General features: G+C 35.6%; 1 protein-coding gene and 1 pseudogene across 3 annotated transcripts; one reads left to right on the plus strand and one right to left on the minus strand.

Moving 5' to 3' along the window:
- Positions 1–204: 204 nt before the first annotated feature.
- LOC119070697 lies at positions 205–1,559 on the minus strand (annotated as a pseudogene).
- Positions 1,560–2,997: 1,438 nt separating this feature from the next.
- Positions 2,998–16,496, plus strand: LOC119070927 (glycoprotein-N-acetylgalactosamine 3-beta-galactosyltransferase 1). Of its 3 annotated transcripts, none has more exons than XM_037175471.1 (8): positions 2,998–3,271; positions 3,829–4,096; positions 11,725–11,914; positions 11,983–12,170; positions 12,233–12,468; positions 12,534–12,660; positions 12,738–12,895; positions 13,886–16,496. In XM_037175471.1, exons 2-8 carry the CDS (start codon positions 4,075–4,077, stop codon positions 14,111–14,113), a joined length of 1,149 nt encoding a protein of 382 aa, XP_037031366.1. In that variant the 5' UTR covers positions 2,998–3,271; positions 3,829–4,074; the 3' UTR covers positions 14,114–16,496. The 3 variants fall into 3 exon arrangements, with proteins under 3 accessions (XP_037031366.1, XP_037031365.1, XP_037031367.1); XM_037175470.1 differs by having other exon boundaries at positions 3,862–4,096; XM_037175472.1 differs by having other exon boundaries at positions 2,999–3,126; positions 3,862–4,096.
- Positions 16,497–18,140: the final 1,644 nt, after the last annotated feature.

Here is an 18,140-nt window from a genome sequence, read left to right on the forward strand (position 1 = left end):
GCAAAGGGAGCGTAAACGGCGTAATGTGCAACAGTTGTTGTTGTCGAGTTTTTGTTTTTCGTTTGGAATGAGTTTAGACATTTGTTTGCGACTCAAGATTATTGTTGGTAGTCTTGATGAGAAAACATACTTGATTTTGAAGAACCTTCTCGGGAGAGAACGGGAACAGTTTGAAAAGGAAAAAACTGGTAGATTGAGCTCATCGTAATTTGTTCATGCAAATTTGATTAAAAATGCAAAAAACAGAGTGACAATTAATTGCGATTTCGTTCGACATGCGAGTGAATCTGAACCGTCATCCACACCATCATGAATTACTACAGATACTCCGGGTCGTAGACTAATGGCCTGCATTCCTCGATTTTGATCTGTCCTTGTATCCATGCAACCAGTGTTATCATTATTATATTGCCAACTCCATAATCCATCATAACCTAAGTCATATCCGAGATTCCACAGCTCCTCAACAGTCTCACCTCCAGCACATGCATAAGAAAACTCGCCAATCACCAGTGGTTTATCCAATCCGTAGTCGACAGCTGACACCCTAAACGGAGTATGGTTACCAAATGTTCCATCCCACGCATAGGTATGCATTTGATAAAAATCGATTATTCCTTGTTCGTCCTCACCAGCTGCTTGGAGGCAATGATCTTGATAATAGTTAAACATACCAGAGAAGGATGTAGTTTGTGGAATTTCCGAATAACTTCCAACGGTTACCAAAGCTTTAGGGTCAGCTCGTTTTATAGCACCAGTTAGTCTGTTAATGAATCGAAGCATTGTTTCCATTGGTACATCAGCACCAGACCAACCACCACCATATGGAGCAAGTATCGTTGTATCGAAACAAGGATTTGCGTTCGATTGTATGGCAATGGATCCTTCAGGTTCGTTCATGATCTCCCAAGCACCTAACGCTGGCTTATCACTTAGGCTGGTCACCAACGGCTATATTGTCATTGGTGATTAATAGCGGCAATTTTACTGATTTATAGACAACTTACCGTGAGAGCATTGTCGATGTAAGACTGTAGGATGCTATTGTTTAGTACCAAATTCTTATAGTTATCGTTTCCCATTGAGGCACCATTGAAAAGGCAGAGAACAACAAAGACGTTATTTTCCTCTGCAACATCCAAAAATTGTGATAGATCGCGTACTAAATTATTTTCACCGTCAGGAGCTATAACTAAGCCTTGTGCGTCGAACTCTGGAGTACTTCCTGTTTCCACATGTAACCATACACCTAAAGAAATTTCATTTTAGTTACAAATCTGCAGTTCAATAGAACCGGACTGAAAACTTACGTAACGAGTTTCCGCCAGCATTGGCGATGTCCTCAATCCATTGTTCCATTATTGGACCTGCAGACTGGTAGTTACTATTACCGAAATCCCATCCGTAATACAACCAGGCGTAATTCGGCCCGAAAGAAATACTCGTTTATTGTCGTAAGTAAATTCTCTTCCTGTAACGCGAAGGAATTCGCCATTGGACTGGTAATCAGCAAATAACGTGTAGAAATAACAAATAAGAAACAACCGCCAGGGCAACATCTTTTGTTTTAATAACATTGATTAAGTAAGATGGATTCGTTGCTGGTTATTTAATATCGCATTGATTTGGAGAAATGTACAGAATGTACATGATTAGATTAGAGTTTAACAGTTCAGTAAATACGACTTTAATATGAGGCAAGATAGTGGTGAGGTATCAATGAGAAATCTAACGAACGTATTGTGTACTTGGAGTCTTTATATCTTTTAATTCGACGGCTGCCTGTATTTAACAACAGCGACGGTAAAAATAGACGCTGAGCTCTTATATAGCAATGTAGAGTAGGGTTAGTCAATTTTTCGAACTTGCCAAGCCGGGCTTTTGGACCCACCTACAGCGATGCAGAAAGTTCTCTAGAGAATTATAAAGCAAAAAAAATCTTTGTAAAGTTTCGGTTTGTGCTTGCCCAAGACGACTTTTGAAAAATTTCGAGTATCTCGAGTTCCCTCTTATTTGAAAGTGTTTCTGACTAAAGGAATCACCAAATTGCCAACATAGTGAAATTTTGGTCACTTTAATGGCAATAGCTCCTTATCATAGCACTGTCAAGCACCGAAGCTGACTTTAACATCACTCCATTAGAAGGCCAAACACACACCAGTTGATCGGTTCAGTCCTCTATTTGAGTGACGTCAAAGTCAGCTTCGGTGCTAGAAAGTGCGTTGTCCTTATCGAAGAATCTTTAAAAAAAGCTGTTGAAAGTCTTTTAGTCGAAAAGAGTCTGTTTAAAATTTGAAAAAGCGCATCTGACAACAGCAGAGAAATGATAAGTTGGTATGCCTGTGGATTTTAGAAGAAAACTGAGTTAAAAAATTGTGTAAGGAGAGAATTACAGGCGTACCAACTTATCATTTCTCTGGACAGCAGACTCCGAGATGGAGCAATAGGTTGTCGTTCCGCCATCGCTCTCACTTAAACAGTCTATTATCTTTGACAATATAAGGTAACTTAGCGAGCTGACACCAGAGAAATGATAAGTTGTTACGCCTGTGACGAGATAGAAGGAGCATGTCGAAAAAATTGGCACCATTCTTGAGAGAATTCGTACACAGTTTTTAACCTCAAATTCCTTCTATCTCACCACAGGCATAGCAACTTATCATTTCTCTGGCTGACACAGTCTGGCGGGACACTTGGTACTTTTAGAGATATAAATTGCCAAAATACAAAATTTTCGTCTAGTTTGATTTTCTCGTAAAAACAGCTAGTGTCGGAGATGGTGTCAGCTCTAAGAATTTTATGTCTGCAATAAAAGCTGATCTTGAAATGCGCAATCAAGATCAGGTTTTATCAATGAATTTCGAAAAATCATTTTTCTTTTAAACATTGGCGCGCTTTCTACATCAAGTACAAAATTTAAAAGAAAAAAACAGTTTAGCGTTCATGGCGCAAAATAAAAATGACAAACGAAACGTCAAACCTGTCAAACCCCCTTGTGGAGCGCAGTAATAAATTCGCGGTCATGGCGTCTGACTGGCACTAAAAATAAACTCTTGCACATTACTAAATAACCGAATAACTTTAGAATACTCAAATTAAAACTAATCAAAATACTCACATTCAATGGTATTACAGTGTTAAGATTAGTGATAGTGATCCATAAGATAGAAAGCTTAAGTTTAACTAGTGATAAGAGTGTGATTTTCTGTCGAGGAATAGGAAAACATTGCTGCGGGGTGTTCCAACAACATTTTGCCATAGTGAATTTCTCGTATGTTTTGGTTTATTGAGCGAAAAAAGAAACGCAGGAAAATGTTCTAATCACACAAATGTGATGTGTCTACAGTCCAATCAATTCAATTGAATTGTTCATTCATTGACTTTCGTCCGGTTCAACATTAATGTTCTCAATCTTTTTTGAGAAAAAAAAAACGATCAAAAGAACAGGCTTATCATCTAATAGACTCACATCGAGTGTAACACAATTATTTACAATTTATCAGACCCTCTGCTGCACTTTTAATTTCATTGAAATTCTCTGCTATTTATTCGTTTACACTCGAATTGTAAATTCAAAAATTATGTTCATTATGTGCATGTAATCGTCGAGTGATAACAAAGCGGTTCAGTGCGACTGTTATATTAGTAGCTGCTAAAAGTTTGATTATAGCGCACAAAAATTCTTTGTTTTTTTTTTCGCTTTCTGATAAATATTTTTTTTTACGTCCATGAGACCCGTTTGTTGATTATTATTTTTCTGATTTCTTTTTGTTTCTTTTTTAAATTTAAAAATATTAATCCAAATTTCATAACTCGTAACGAATTCAGTATAATAACACACACACACAAATGTGTATTTAGCTAAACTTCACATTGGAAAACCATGGTCGGAGTTGCCATACAACAGAAACATAAAGTTGCATTAAATTGATTGTTAAATTTGAAATTAGTTGGTGCCGGTTTGGATTTGATTAAAACAGTTGTGGTTGATTGTATCTTAAAAACAAACGCAAATGTGTTCCGTAATGTACGATCTGGTGAGATACAAATGAACTGTTTTGATACACCACCAATATGGGACATGTGAATGAAATGGGTAAGTTTACTTATAGACCGAACTGATTTATTCGATTTAAATGTGAAACGCTACGGAATGCATTAAGTTTGTCTGTCAATGTGTGTATAGGTTAGAGCCGAAACATGTCAATAGTTTCGGAGTTAGGGCCAAGAATTGGTTATGGTAATGAAGGGTCGGTGAACTTCTCATTTTCCTTTTTTTGCCTTCGTAATTTCAAAATTGAATGCAGCTTGATAATTCATGCCGTAAACGTCTGCCTCAGAATTTTTAATTTCGAGTTAACGAATGGGAGACTAATGAACCGAAAGAACGGTTTCTTATGTGAGAATATCGTCAATGAAGTGATTCAATGCTGCGTTAGTTAGGACCTTCTCACTCTTAGGACCTTTGAATTCTCGGCGTAGATATGGCGTGAATGAAATTAATAATTAGAGGAAAGAGAATACTTTGGAGTATTTGCTCAAGTACTTTAAATGTGTGGACGTTAGGGCATCTGTTACTCGCTGGCAAATGCAGCACATTTCTGAGAAATATCTTACGTATGTATGCCAGTTTCTCATCGGGTGACGGGTTGAAAATTTCGACATATTGATGCACTATCGAGGACGAAATAGATTTTTACAACGCTGGCGAGAAAGTAGTCATTTTCTCACCTCAGCTGAAACTTCGGTAGCCTTTGTTGTGAAAATGTTGTGTTGACCTCGGGGAAAAGTGGGCAATTTAATTTTTGTCGTGTGACTTGTGACCGAGGGGTAAATATTCGTAGAAAATCCTTAAAATTTTTCATAGAAAATCCTCAAGAAAATCCACAAATTAATAGAAAATCTTCTGAAAGGCTTAAGAAAATCAAATCAGAAGAAGGAAATCACTGATAATTGAACATCCTTTGAAAATCTATCTAGAATCTCTAAAAAAATCTTGAAAAACGATTGTAAAATCCTTAAATATCCTCAGAGGATTGTCTTTTTGAAAATCCTTTGTCAACGAAATTTACAAATATCTTCTCTAGAGAAACGCTATATTCCGCGACGAATTCTTTAAATTTTCAGCTTAGAGATACTAGAATCGAATTGGATTTGAAATAATTGTTTTTTGATGTGCACGGCTGAGGCACTAACTCACAACCTTCAACTTGCCGGGCTGATGCTCTAACCAATTGAGCTACCGTGGACATTTTCATTTCAAATCCAATTTTAAACCGTTGGTTCAACACATGATGTGTATGTTCTTTCTTCTATATGTGTATCTCAATCTCCATTCGATGTGTTTGTGTTAGTTAGTATACATCGGTTCGATGTCATTTTTCAGAACTCTAAGCACAGTGACACCGCTTGCCTTACAGAATGTATTGCAAACATAGGAGAACTCAATCAAGAGTCGTGGACAAATTTACAAATATCCTTCACTTTTAACCCTCATTACGCTCTGGCTAACAACATCCCCAAAATGAAATTTCCAATTTTTTTCCGTCTTATTCCCTTATTTTATTATTTCTGTCGTGCTTGGCGACGTCAAGTCTTCCTATAAACATTTAATTTTCATGCGGCGACGGACGGACGGTACTTTCATTTTGGCACCAATTTGAGTTTTCTGTGATATTCGTATACTGTCGTCGAAACTGAACATTTTTTCCTACAGTTTCATACGTTACGCATGTTTCTGTTCCTGTTGTTGTTGTTGCTTTTTTTCTGCTACAGTTTCTAATATTCTAATTGCAATTTCGCTGAGAATTGTGAGGGCGTGAGGCAAGTACCAAGTAGTATGTTTATGATACAAAGGGAAAGGATTTCTTTGAAAAAAATTGACGAAATTTTCTTGTAATTTCAGTGGAAATTCTTCAGTCTTTAACGGATTTGCTTGTCTTTGTCGTACCCTCGTACGAAACGGCTATAATACCACAAATCGCAGAAATCGCGATATTATTGGTTAATCTATTACATCTTTTGTTTAAAGCACCATTTCATAGCGAATCATAATCTTTTACTTCGTTTGTTTAACAATCAATTTGCTACATTATAAAGTGATTACTAGCCAGAATCCATTGCTTATTTCTATTTTCATTTTCGTTGACAGTAACAGATGACTAGCTGCTTCGAAAACGTTAACTTCGTCAATACTTTCTACTATTCGTCAGAATAAAACCAAGTATCTGAAGTCGTAGATTGTTTATAAGAAACGTCTGAAAAGAGTTATTATGGTCTGAGCAATGTGCGAGCAGCAACTCCTGACATCAATTTTTCTTTTTAATATACTGATATCAACGGTCATGTTAGCGTCCATTTCGATTAAGATTATTACTCTGACCCAGAAAGAGAAACCGCATTATGTGCCAAAAATGCATACTATTTAATGTCTCATAAAAACGAGCAGAATCACATTCAGACCATCCGAAACTGTATTTTCTAAGAAGGAAATACTTAAGTTGGAATTTAATTGTTTTGCAGATAAAATTTAATTTTGTTTTTTATCACTTGGGAATTGATTTATTGTTTTACTTCAGTGTTTGTAATCTCATGGCTGTCTTTATAGGCTGTATGAGAATTGCAAAAATGCATTTTTAGATTTTTTAAATTTGGCTTATCAGCACTTGGCGGTCAGAAAGTTTTTTTTTCTGAGTTATGGATCCAAATATTCTATGGCGCTTACTTATCAGAATGTTTTATTTGCTACGTTTCCGCTTTGTTAATGTAGGTAAATCAGTAAATGATTGGTCATGTAGTAGGGTGAGAGACTCGATTGATTTTCATTCAAAAAATTAATGTCTCGTTGTCGTCGCCGTGATGAGACTGAATAGTCAGTAATTGCACAGGGGAAATTTAGTGAGATTTTGACATGAATTTTTCTTCCGCTGGTCCACTACCACGCTCGTGTCTGTAACGATTTTACCCTTAGAAGACATAAAAGCACTTCGTTTGTAATGAGTGGAGGAGCTGAAAAGCAGCTGAAGCAAATTTATGTCTAAATTGACGTAAAAACCTTCACATCATTAATTCCTTCTCGAAGGTATTCGGTCTTTTTGAACAATTGAATTCTCTAATAATTACTTGGGATAGCTTGTACCATTAACGTTCTTAGAGAAGACGAGAGGAAACTGAAGCTGATGCTGATGAAAGTGATACAAAATTCTTTGTTCACAAAGAAGAAAATATTTTTGTAATCCGTGAAATAGTTGTAGATCGTTTAAGACGTCTAGACGATCCTTAATATTTTTCTATTTAAAAGAAATTCGATTAAAATTGAGAAAATTCTCTGAAAAACCTAGAAAATCGGTTGTAATCCTCTTGTGATAACCTATTTCCACTGCTCATCAACCTGTTGAAAAGCCACTATATCAACATATCCAATAGACAATAATTCCCGCAATCTATAATAATTTGTAATTGCCGTCTGCGAAAGGTTATAAATGAATTGTCATAAGCAAACATTGAGGTGCACAAATATTATATTTATCTCCTGCAAGCTGATATTTCATACATTACGCGTTTCTGCATATAAACACAAACACATACATAACCACAGCCTATACGATTGGATAATTCACACATAACCCACCTAGGGTAAATTTACTTTCCATCTACATATTTTCAAAAAAAAAAAAAAAATCGCCGAACGGCGGAAGCGAACACGGGACCAGCAGCATATCAACCAAACATGCTGACCACTACGCCAACAAATCACATAACGCGATGCAATTGGTGTCGGTAGTGGTTCGTTAGTCACTTCTACATCGATCAAATAATCAGAGTAGTCGGAATGATGTGATTTGAACGAAATGTTGAGGTGGATAGTATATGTGTGTGAGTAAGTAAATAAAGGATTCTCTGTATGACGTTTTTTTTTGTTGTGAATGCGTTTTAAAACAACATGCTTAATTAATTAGTTTTAAATCCAAATATTTGTGGTTATTTCGCTAATGTATGAAATATCAGCTTGCAGGAGATAAAACATTGTTCTACCTTGGTGTATATTTCTCGAATCACTTCTTATGTACAAGTGTATATACACTCGCTGGCGCTCGTTATATACAATTGTACATACGAAGTTATTCTCGAAATATACACCAAGGTAGAAAATGTACTATTCTAAGCTTTACGTAACATCACACAATTGTAGATCGTCAAAGTAATCTTTCATTTTGTCATCGATTTTAGTTTACTTTCGAATTTTCCAATTTATTTAAATTGACTGAAATGATTAGAAGTCAGACGTATTTACTGATGTTAATATGGCAATTACACTCAATAACAAATGAATAATCATCAGCTGACACCAATGCTAAAATAATGGAATTGTGTTATACCTCATCAAACCCATGCCTATTAATAATGTTCATCTCCAGGAAGAAAACACAAAATTGTCTCTAAAACACGTCTACAATTTTTACATTATAAATGTGACAATTCAATGCTTAGGTCTTATACTATTAGTCATTAGTCAGGGGTGAGGGCGGTATAGTAACCAACAAAACGAGAGCCTTCTATTTTCCTATTCAAATTTGTTGCGTATTTCCGACGTCATTTACTAAGACAGAGATGTTGAAAAGTCTAGTATCACGTCAAAACTTGACTTTTAAATTTTCGTCCGAGTTACGTGCTAGTAGATTACGTTGGATGCTGCCAAAGTAATTCATTACATAAACTCATTCTTACCAAAACAAGTTGCTCAAAAACACACGGGTGACGGGTCACAAAATTGTTTTCTAATTAAAGAATTACGTAGCAGCATTTAATGTATTCTGGTTTATTGTCTGACCTATGCGAAAGTTGATACTACAAAATAATTCTCGTAAAATTAACCGAAAATATTCGTCATATAATGGATCATTTTTGCGGGGGTCAAACTGCTATGTAATGGTCAACTTTCGCATGGAGCAAGCAATAAAATATTAAAGGTCTGCTCGGGTTTCCTGTTTTTCTCACCAAATTTCCGATTTGTGTTAGCATTATCAAAGCTATCATATTCAAAATACTCGTTTTCCAACATTCGTTGAAACAATTTATTTTTTAGGAAGTTAACATTGAGCGATGGTAACAGAAAAAAGTGGAAAATTTCTCTTTCAACGATAATTTTACTGATAACATCTCTCGTGTGGAAGCTATGTGGCTATGTCATTGTATACATTTCAAATAATAATTTATCACAAAAAATAGTGTGCTTCCGACAAAAGTGACATAGCTACGAATACTACAGTTCAAGTTCAGCTTATAACTAAAAGTCTATTCCAATGACATTACCGAAATATAGTTCAAGACCACCCCTTGTTTTGCTGATTATACAATTCCACCTACAAAACTGACTGACGAAGTCAACAAAACAAATTTTTGCGAGAGATGCTTATTTCGATTAATAACATTGAAAAATGGTTTTCAATACCAAAATGAAAATCCATTCACATTTTTCACATGAATTTTACATTATTTTTCGCTGATGACTGCTATACTACTTATTAAATGTACGAACGTGTTTGTGTGTGGATGTGGCTGATGTATTGTAATGTTATGCATAAAAAATGTCATGAATTATAATTAACCTAATTTTAATTGTTAGACGGAATAGGTTAAAAAACCAATATAAAACGAAAATTCAATTGTTAAATCGGAACAAATACGTCGTTCTATTGTGTTGTTACAGTTTTTTTCTTTTTAATTGCTTTCACTATATAATTTACACCAAAAATTCTTTTTCATATCATAATTTACGAGGTGTTTGAAGGAAGGAAAGCCCCGTTCTATGAGGTTAGAGGTTTATGGGCCGCCAGAAAAAAAACCCAGACCCGGATTTTAACCTTAAAACATTCGAGAATCGAAGCCGATTGTTTAACGACATTTTAAAACATTTTTCTGAATTTTCGTCGGAATTTTTTTTCATTTTTCCAATTTTTTTTGGGAAAATTAAGGAAAATATGGGAAAATGTTAGAAAATTCAAGAAAATATGGAAAGTGTTATTCCAAAAATAGTCTCGGGCTTAAATATATCTGCCGTGGATACGGGTTTTTTGAACTCGACTGTCCACGATGAGGCGGGCCAAATTTGTATGAACATATAAAACTTGTTTAAAAGTGCTCATCATCGTTATTTTAAATTACATTTATGAACTAAAGTCTAAGTCTAGAATAAAATTAATTTTTCCCACGTACGATGTTCTAAACTTTAGTGCAGAGTCCCAAGACAAATTTAAAAAACCATTAGCCATGATACGAAATGGACCTACCTGCATCAATAAAAACTGTCAATTGAATATTCAAACGATGTCCTATAGACAGTGTCAGCCAGAAAATCAAGTTCGAGTTTTCCAGGTGCGGATCGTTTTTCCGATACTCAACACGATCTAGAAAAAGTTTGTAGAAGAAACTTTATGAAAATTTTCACGTTCCGAGTCGCGCAAGACAATTTTCATTTTCATATAATTCACTAAATATGAACAGCTGACTATATAAACGTCATACATAAATGTCAATCAGCTGTGTATTTTTAGCGAATTATATGAAAATTGTCTTGCGCGACTCGGAACGTGAAAATTTTCATAAAGTTTCTTCTACAATCGCTAAACCGAACTGGTGTGCATACGTTATTTTGCACCAGCTGGTCCCATTTGGAATTGTATGTGACCAGCTGGTGCAAAATATCGTATGCACACCAGTTCGGTTTAGTGATTGTACGAACTTTTTCTAGATTGTGTTGAGTGTGCTGACACTGTCTAATGTCCATTGACACATCATTAATACAGGAAACGTCAGTAAAAGTTATACGGTTCTAGCACTACACGCGCGTGCATGTAACAACTTCACCCACGTAAACAAGCACTTTCGTTTGCATAAGCGGACCAGCTGAAGCGAACTTATGTCTAAGTTTGACTGACGTCGTCTGTATTTTTTACGAATGTTTAATTTGAACAAAGAGCCTAAAAATGTCAGGCTGGGCTATACGGCTATACCGGGTCTTTTTAAAATATCCGCGTCAGGTTGGGTCGGGTTTCCAAAGAACGTCGGTCCGCACACCTCTACCTCTATTCAAATTGCTAACAAAAGCTCAATTTCAAGTTAATAACTTTTCATTGTGACAACTTCACGAGTCAAACAATGCTAAAAAAATGTAAATTTCTGGTAATTAATCCGGCTATTGACTATGAGCTATCACAGAATTACCGTAATTACTTGAGATGGATGTGATTTGAATATTTTTTTTTTGCATTCATCGACGATATTCAGACTTCCCTTGAATGTTACTCAATTTTTTTTTTTTTTTTAAATAAACAATGCAAATTGAGCTAATGTTTTCCTCGTGTAGGTTTTTCTAGTCTGAAAATAGGTGAAAAGTCTACAGTTTGATTACAGAAAGAACTGAAGTTGATTGTCTGATTGTCATGTGATAGTTTGGCGGTACAAAAAGAATCAATTGATAAGAGAGAGTAATTAGAATAAATGGAAAGGTGGTAGAGGTACACGTAGTTTGTAGAGCATGCTAAATACCAAGGTTAATTGTACACTATATCAACGTGATGTGTTTGCAAAAAAAGTCACGCATTTCAATGTGCAAGATCAAATTGTCTGTCTATGCAATCTAATTCTATTGCAACTCATGCAATTAATACCATTCATAACCACAATGTCAGCGAAATAAAACATTCCATTCAACACTTCTTTCAGTGTCACGAAATTGTGCTCGGAAAAATGTGGCCACCTTGATATTCGGCGTCTTTGTTGGATTTTCGTTTGCCTTTCTATTCGTAACTAGTCCGCCCAGAGATTACTGGTCCAGCGAACCGAAAGTTGACTTACGCGATCCACACTATGGGCACGATCTGGCCGATGCGGCCGGTCCATTGCTGGATGTCGGGTAAGTGGCGGAGGAATGATATGTGATTTCGTAGAACTTTTTTTTGTGTAATTGAAAATAATAAACAGAAATCATGGTCAACACGAAGAGGCACATGCATTGGAGAACAGTACGGTTGCTGATCAACTATTTAATGAAGTGAAAATTTTGTGTTGGATTATGACAAATCCAAGTAATCATCAGAAGAAGGCCAAACATGTGTTGAAGACGTGGGGCTCACGCTGTAATAAATTGCTATTTATGAGCAGCGCTAAAGGTTTGTTCATTGTGCTGTCGATGCATAAACAAAAGATTTTCTTAACGATTTCGTATTTAAAGATGCGGAAATCAACGCAATTCCACTACCAGTCAAAGAAGGTAGAAACAATTTGTGGGCTAAAACCAAAGAATCCTTTAAGTACATTTATGACAATCATCTCAACGATTATGATTGGTTTCTGAAAGCTGACGACGATACATACGTAATCGTTGAGAATTTACGTTACATGCTGTATCCGTATGCAGCTGAGACACCCATCTATTTCGGATGTAGATTCAAGCCGTTTGTGAAACAGGTTTGCGAAAAACGTCGAAGTGATTCCATTTCCGATTGTTTTAACAACACATCGATTCCACACAGGGCTATATGTCTGGCGGAGCTGGTTACGTTCTAAGTAGAGAAGCGGTTCGCCGATTCGTTGAAGTTGCCATACCGGATAAGAAAAAGTGTCGACAGGATGATGATGGAGCTGAGGATGTCGAAATCGGTAAATTGATGCATTCGCTTACGTTATTCGTGTTGTTTAATTTGAGAGAAAATGTTTTAACGAAAAAAACAAAACAGGAAAATGTCTGGAGAAGGTCCATGTCATTGCTGGTGATTCGCGCGATTCGGCTGGTAGAGGAAGGTTTTTCCCGTTCCTTCCGGAACATCATCTAATACCGGGTCATGTGAACAATGACTTTTGGTACTGGAAATATATTTACTATAAAACGGACGAGGTAAGAAACAGAAATTTGCATTGATTAGTCCATGGTTGCTTGAATAGTTAGCCACATGAGCATTGATTCTTCCAGGCCAAAGATTTTCTTATTCCTCAGTTGGACAGTTGTTGACATTTGACAAATTCAAAGACTTTATTCTCCAAGTTATGGCCCTAACTTATCCACTAAACCCTCGATAAATAAGAGTCTATCGAGTCTATCTTAACAAATTGATCTCAGACTGTCATGGAAAGTTATGAGATAAAAGGCTTTTCAAGTCTGTGTATTGTATCTTGTATCCACTGCTGGATGTAGGCCTTCCTTAAGAGGACATCTAACCTTAAAACCTTAAGCTAACACCAATCTAGCTTTACGTGAATTCCGACTCAGATATTTGAACGGAGAATTCTTCGTGAGTGCGTCGCATCATTCATGTTGTGACCGAGCACCCCAACTACCCAGATTATGAAGCTTAGTTGTGCTTACGAACATTACTTTCATGCTAAACATTGATGGAAAATCCTATAAAGAATTTGCCATCTGGTCGTGGTCCTTTTGGTGGAAGGACAGTAAGTTACGACTGAACCAACACATTCAATGCAGTCGAATGATGAATGAAGACAATCAACGATCAATTATTGATCCTGATTCTTGGTGGAAGGACACTGAGCTAACTGAGTAGTCTATCCTTGCTTAGAATTTTGTCAATTGTGAGGGCAGCCCGTGCCGAATAACTAATTTTCTGGTGCTGCAGTGAGTAATTAAATGACGTCGTGACGCAAAACTATTCTGCGGTCAATTTAAGTTTATAATTCAAAGCTATGGGTCAGTAGTACCAATGACATACAAGTGTCTATTAAATCATTGAGTAGTACTGTCTGTTTAGTGCTGCCAAATAAAAGATGAGTAGTAAGCATCTCCTATTTATGTTCCTCAATCAAATAATCCGCATTCCAATCATAAAATGCCATTTAACAATCAATCACTCATTTCCAATCACTTTTCCAGGGCCTCGACTGCTGTTCCGACAACGCAATATCGTTCCATTACGTATCGCCGAACCAAATGTACGTCTTAGACTACTTAATTTATCATTTGCGACCGTACGGAATTGTCGGACATCCGCAACCATTACCGCATAAGCTGACTAGTGATAACTACAGATCTGTTGTATCGTCCTCAACTCAAACCAAAAATTTATATACCAAAGTCAAAGCAAATACCAAATTGCCATAAAAAGAAAAAATTAATTTTTAGTCGTCGTTGTAAGCAGTGAACAAGGAAAAAAAAGTTTTTAATTTTAAGGAAAGCAAAATTGTGTGACTGTATGCGTCAAGTAATAACGGAAAAATAATTCATTGATGGGTTTAGATCTGATAATATAAACAATCGAATTCGTTTCATCGGTCGGATAAGAAAATGAAAAAGTTCTTTTTCTGGAAAAATTGAAGAATTATTTCGATTCATAAATTGCATGACATAATTTCCTACATGACAAACTTAACTGGAAACCAAATTTATGTTTGAACAATAAATTTAGATCTGAAGTCAAATGTTAAACCAAAAAACGCTGTGCAATTTCTCGGAATTCGGAGTGAGTCACAGCGGACGTCAGTGAAATTTGGACAAGAATTTGCCTCAGCTGTTTTTTCACCTGGTCCACTCATACAAACAAAAGTGCTCATACGTCTTTTTACGTGTTTACCACTACCACCCGTATAAACAAGTACAAGCAGTTTGTATGTATGGACCAACTGAAGCAAACTCCAGACTAATTTTAACCGATGACCCAAGTATCTCAAGGAAAACTACCACCAAGTCAACAACATTAAAATACCCACTAAATCAAAGAGATGAGAATGTAGGGCAATGGAACGTCTGGCGAAGCTATATTATCGCCTATGTGCACTAAATAGGCAGGTTTACGAAAACCTAATAATTTTACCGAGCGCCATACCATGTCCTCTCAATTGTTTACAAAATCGAGGCACATAATACCCATACCCATATTTACCGCTTTTGCGGGCAGCTCACTCATGTCTATCAGTTACAGCATCTCTATTTGCGAATGAATTTATTCATAACATTTTCAATAAATTTGTCGAATTTTCGGAAGTATGGAAATACGTAACTATTATTAACAACAAAGGGTTTCTGCCACTGTTTCGATCTGATGAAATGATTTATAAGCTCCAAATTGATGATTTGCACTTAATAGTGCTGTTCAAAAAAATATCACATCAGGGCATGGTGACAGTGGCAAAGAGATGACCAAGCTCTAGACGTCGTCACAACTATTAATCATAAAGATGGATTTTCAGAAATTTCCAGAGACATTTTAGTGTGGACAATGGATGGCTTTTATCAAAAGCCAACGAAATTATTCCGAGATTTTTTTTTTCGAAAAAATTCTATTGCGTTCCACAGAAAAAGCATTTTCTCGACAATGTTGTTGTACCTTGTCTTAACAACCTCACATTTAACTTTTAGAAACGAATACTCAAAAATGTACCCTGGAATAAAGCTCTCGAATAAGGTCAGAATAACAACTAGAAATTTGACTATAGAAACCATTACCTAATACGATTTCGATCAAAAAACAGTCTGGTAAAACTGAAGTTCCTGTTCTTTAAACTAAATGTTGTGCATTGTAACAACTTACATGTTGATGTATTCGTTCAAAGTTCGTTTTGTGCCAGTACATCTTGTATGGAAGATGTCGAGGATTGTATGAATTGTTTTGCTAAGAAATCAAGAAGGCGAATTGACTGAAATGGATCGAAGAAAACCGAGAAAATAGTGAGTCAGAATTGTGTCGAAGAGCAAAATTTTTCACTTAACACAGAACGAAATTATCACAAATTATCGCGTTGGGAGAGTCACTGACAGGATTATTTTCCTGTTGTTTTCCTGCTGCGCCACTTGTCATTAATTATACTCACTACAATTGAAAACACTTTACTTGGGGATGCTGTCCCCTGAACTTCTTGTTCAAAACTGATTTTATTTTGCTCTTCGACACAATTCTGACCCACTATTTTCTCGGTTTTCTTCGATCCATTTCAGTCAATTCGCCTTCTTGATTTCTTAGCAAAACAATTCATACAATCCTCGACAGAAGATATAATTTCCAAATTTACAGATCTGATGCATGCGCAACGTTTAAACGTTAGAATTTTTAAATATTTTTAAATTAAAATCAAAATGAGTCTCGTAAAGTAGAAGAAGTTGTGTGTGTACTAAACAATTCATCGTAAGTGTTGCATTTAAAAATTGTTTGTGTGGATGTGCAAGGAATTTGTTTCTTTTTGGCTGTTCAGCACTTTCGTTTCAGTACAAAGTAAGATGAATGTTGTGTGTATCGATCATCGAAGCATAAATTTAGTTTTATTTCAACAAGAATTTCAACAATTATAAAAGTGAATTGGAAAGGTTAGTTAAATTTGAAAATTCAGATATTGTTTTTCAAATGAAACGGATATTTTGCATCGACTGAAAATCGTTGTAATTTTACCATCGAACATCCGTGTGTACGAATTAAGTTTAGAATAAGTAAAAAATAAAGTAAAAATGAAATCGTAAATATTTCTAGTCCTTAATCAACTATACATACACTAACCAGAACAATTTTCGCATTAACAACTTGACAAAAACGAAACTATTTAAGACGAGAACTGTAGAACTACTTATCAAAAATGAAAACAGTCCGGAAGCTGATGTGCATAAGAGTCCCTCAATAAAGTCACACGCTTCGAAACCTATGTCACACTATACCTAATACATAATAGCTCGAAGTGTATAGCTATTATATAATAGCTCGTGTATTTTTAGTGCAAAGGAGTTTTTAAAAGAAATCCTGCAAGAATTTGAAATGATTTTTTTGTCAATTTCAAAGGAATTTCAAGCATTTTAACAAGATTGTTGAGTATTTTCCTTTGATTTTCAAGGATTTCCTGAAAACAACTTCCAATATTTTATTGAAATTTGTTAAATTCTCACAGATTTTTCAAAAAAAAATCCAAAAATAGTCCATTTTTAGGGGACTGGTTAGGATGATCTAAATGAGGGCAGGCCTGGTGTTTACTGATTACATTGTAAAGAAATCAATTTCAAAATGAAGATATTGGAGTGGCAAATAAAGAGTTAATGACTGGCACGACCGCACGACAGGTAGAAGAACGTTCAGTGAATTATTTAATTTTAATTTTATTCTTTTATTTTCACTTTAACTTCTCTACGATGTAAGCTGATTGATAAAATATAAGATATTGGCGTGACCTTATGAAGGACTGTGATATGCACGCTCGGCTCCCGGTCTAAATAAGAATGAAAAGAAGCTACGAACAAAAAGAATTATAAATTATAAGAAAAGCAAAATTGATATTTAAAATTACGTTCATTTAGCCATCGATTATGTTTTATGTATAGGAAAAAAAAATTAATTGAATGGGGGGGTTGGTTGGACGATGTGTGATTCGTAAACAAAAATCGATAAAATTATTTTTTTTCTCAATAATTTATGTTAGCCCTGTGATTGGTAATCATGACGATTAAATAATCCGGTTAAAAATAAATAATAAAAACAATTTTATAATGCACCGCTGTTGTTTGTATTTTATTTTGCCCCAACCACTCCCGATTTTTATGCTCTCTACGAGGCTCACGATAGTTGGAATTTCTGAGGCGCAGCTAATTTCTCAGAGCTAATTACACTCAGACGAGACTTACAAACTCTTTAAGAGTCAATTCGCCAATTTCTCAAACAATTGGAAAACATTTGCATTTTAGGGACCTTGGGACGTAATGGAATTGATGATTTTTATTTATTGTAAATATTTGTTTTTTGAGAAGATCGTTCTTTACCCATTGCGCCTTGCAGCCTTTTTTCGCTTTTAATAAAGAAAAATTGGAAAACAAGCTGCCTCCGATATTTTTGAGTTATAGCTCATTCGATTCGTCGTTCAATTCTAGCGAAGGTGTATCTGCCATTTTTTTTAAATAAAATTCATTTTGGGTGTAATGTGCCATGTGATGTCAAAGGGTGTTAAAACATTTTTTTGCAATAACTTAAGGAAGGAGCAACCCAAAATGTTGAAACTTTGGAGCATTGTTGGCCAACTCTGACGTCCGCACTCACCACCCATGGCCAACCGTCAGTCAAAATATGGTCAACTTTCCAATAGTGACTCTGTAACATCATTGTTCTGATGGGCCGACTACATATTATTGTAGCTGATTCCATATACGGACATCTATATATACC

Source organism: Bradysia coprophila (assembly GCF_014529535.1).
Source record: "Bradysia coprophila strain Holo2 chromosome IV unlocalized genomic scaffold, BU_Bcop_v1 contig_106, whole genome shotgun sequence".
Taxonomy (NCBI): Eukaryota; Metazoa; Arthropoda; class Insecta; order Diptera; family Sciaridae; genus Bradysia; species Bradysia coprophila.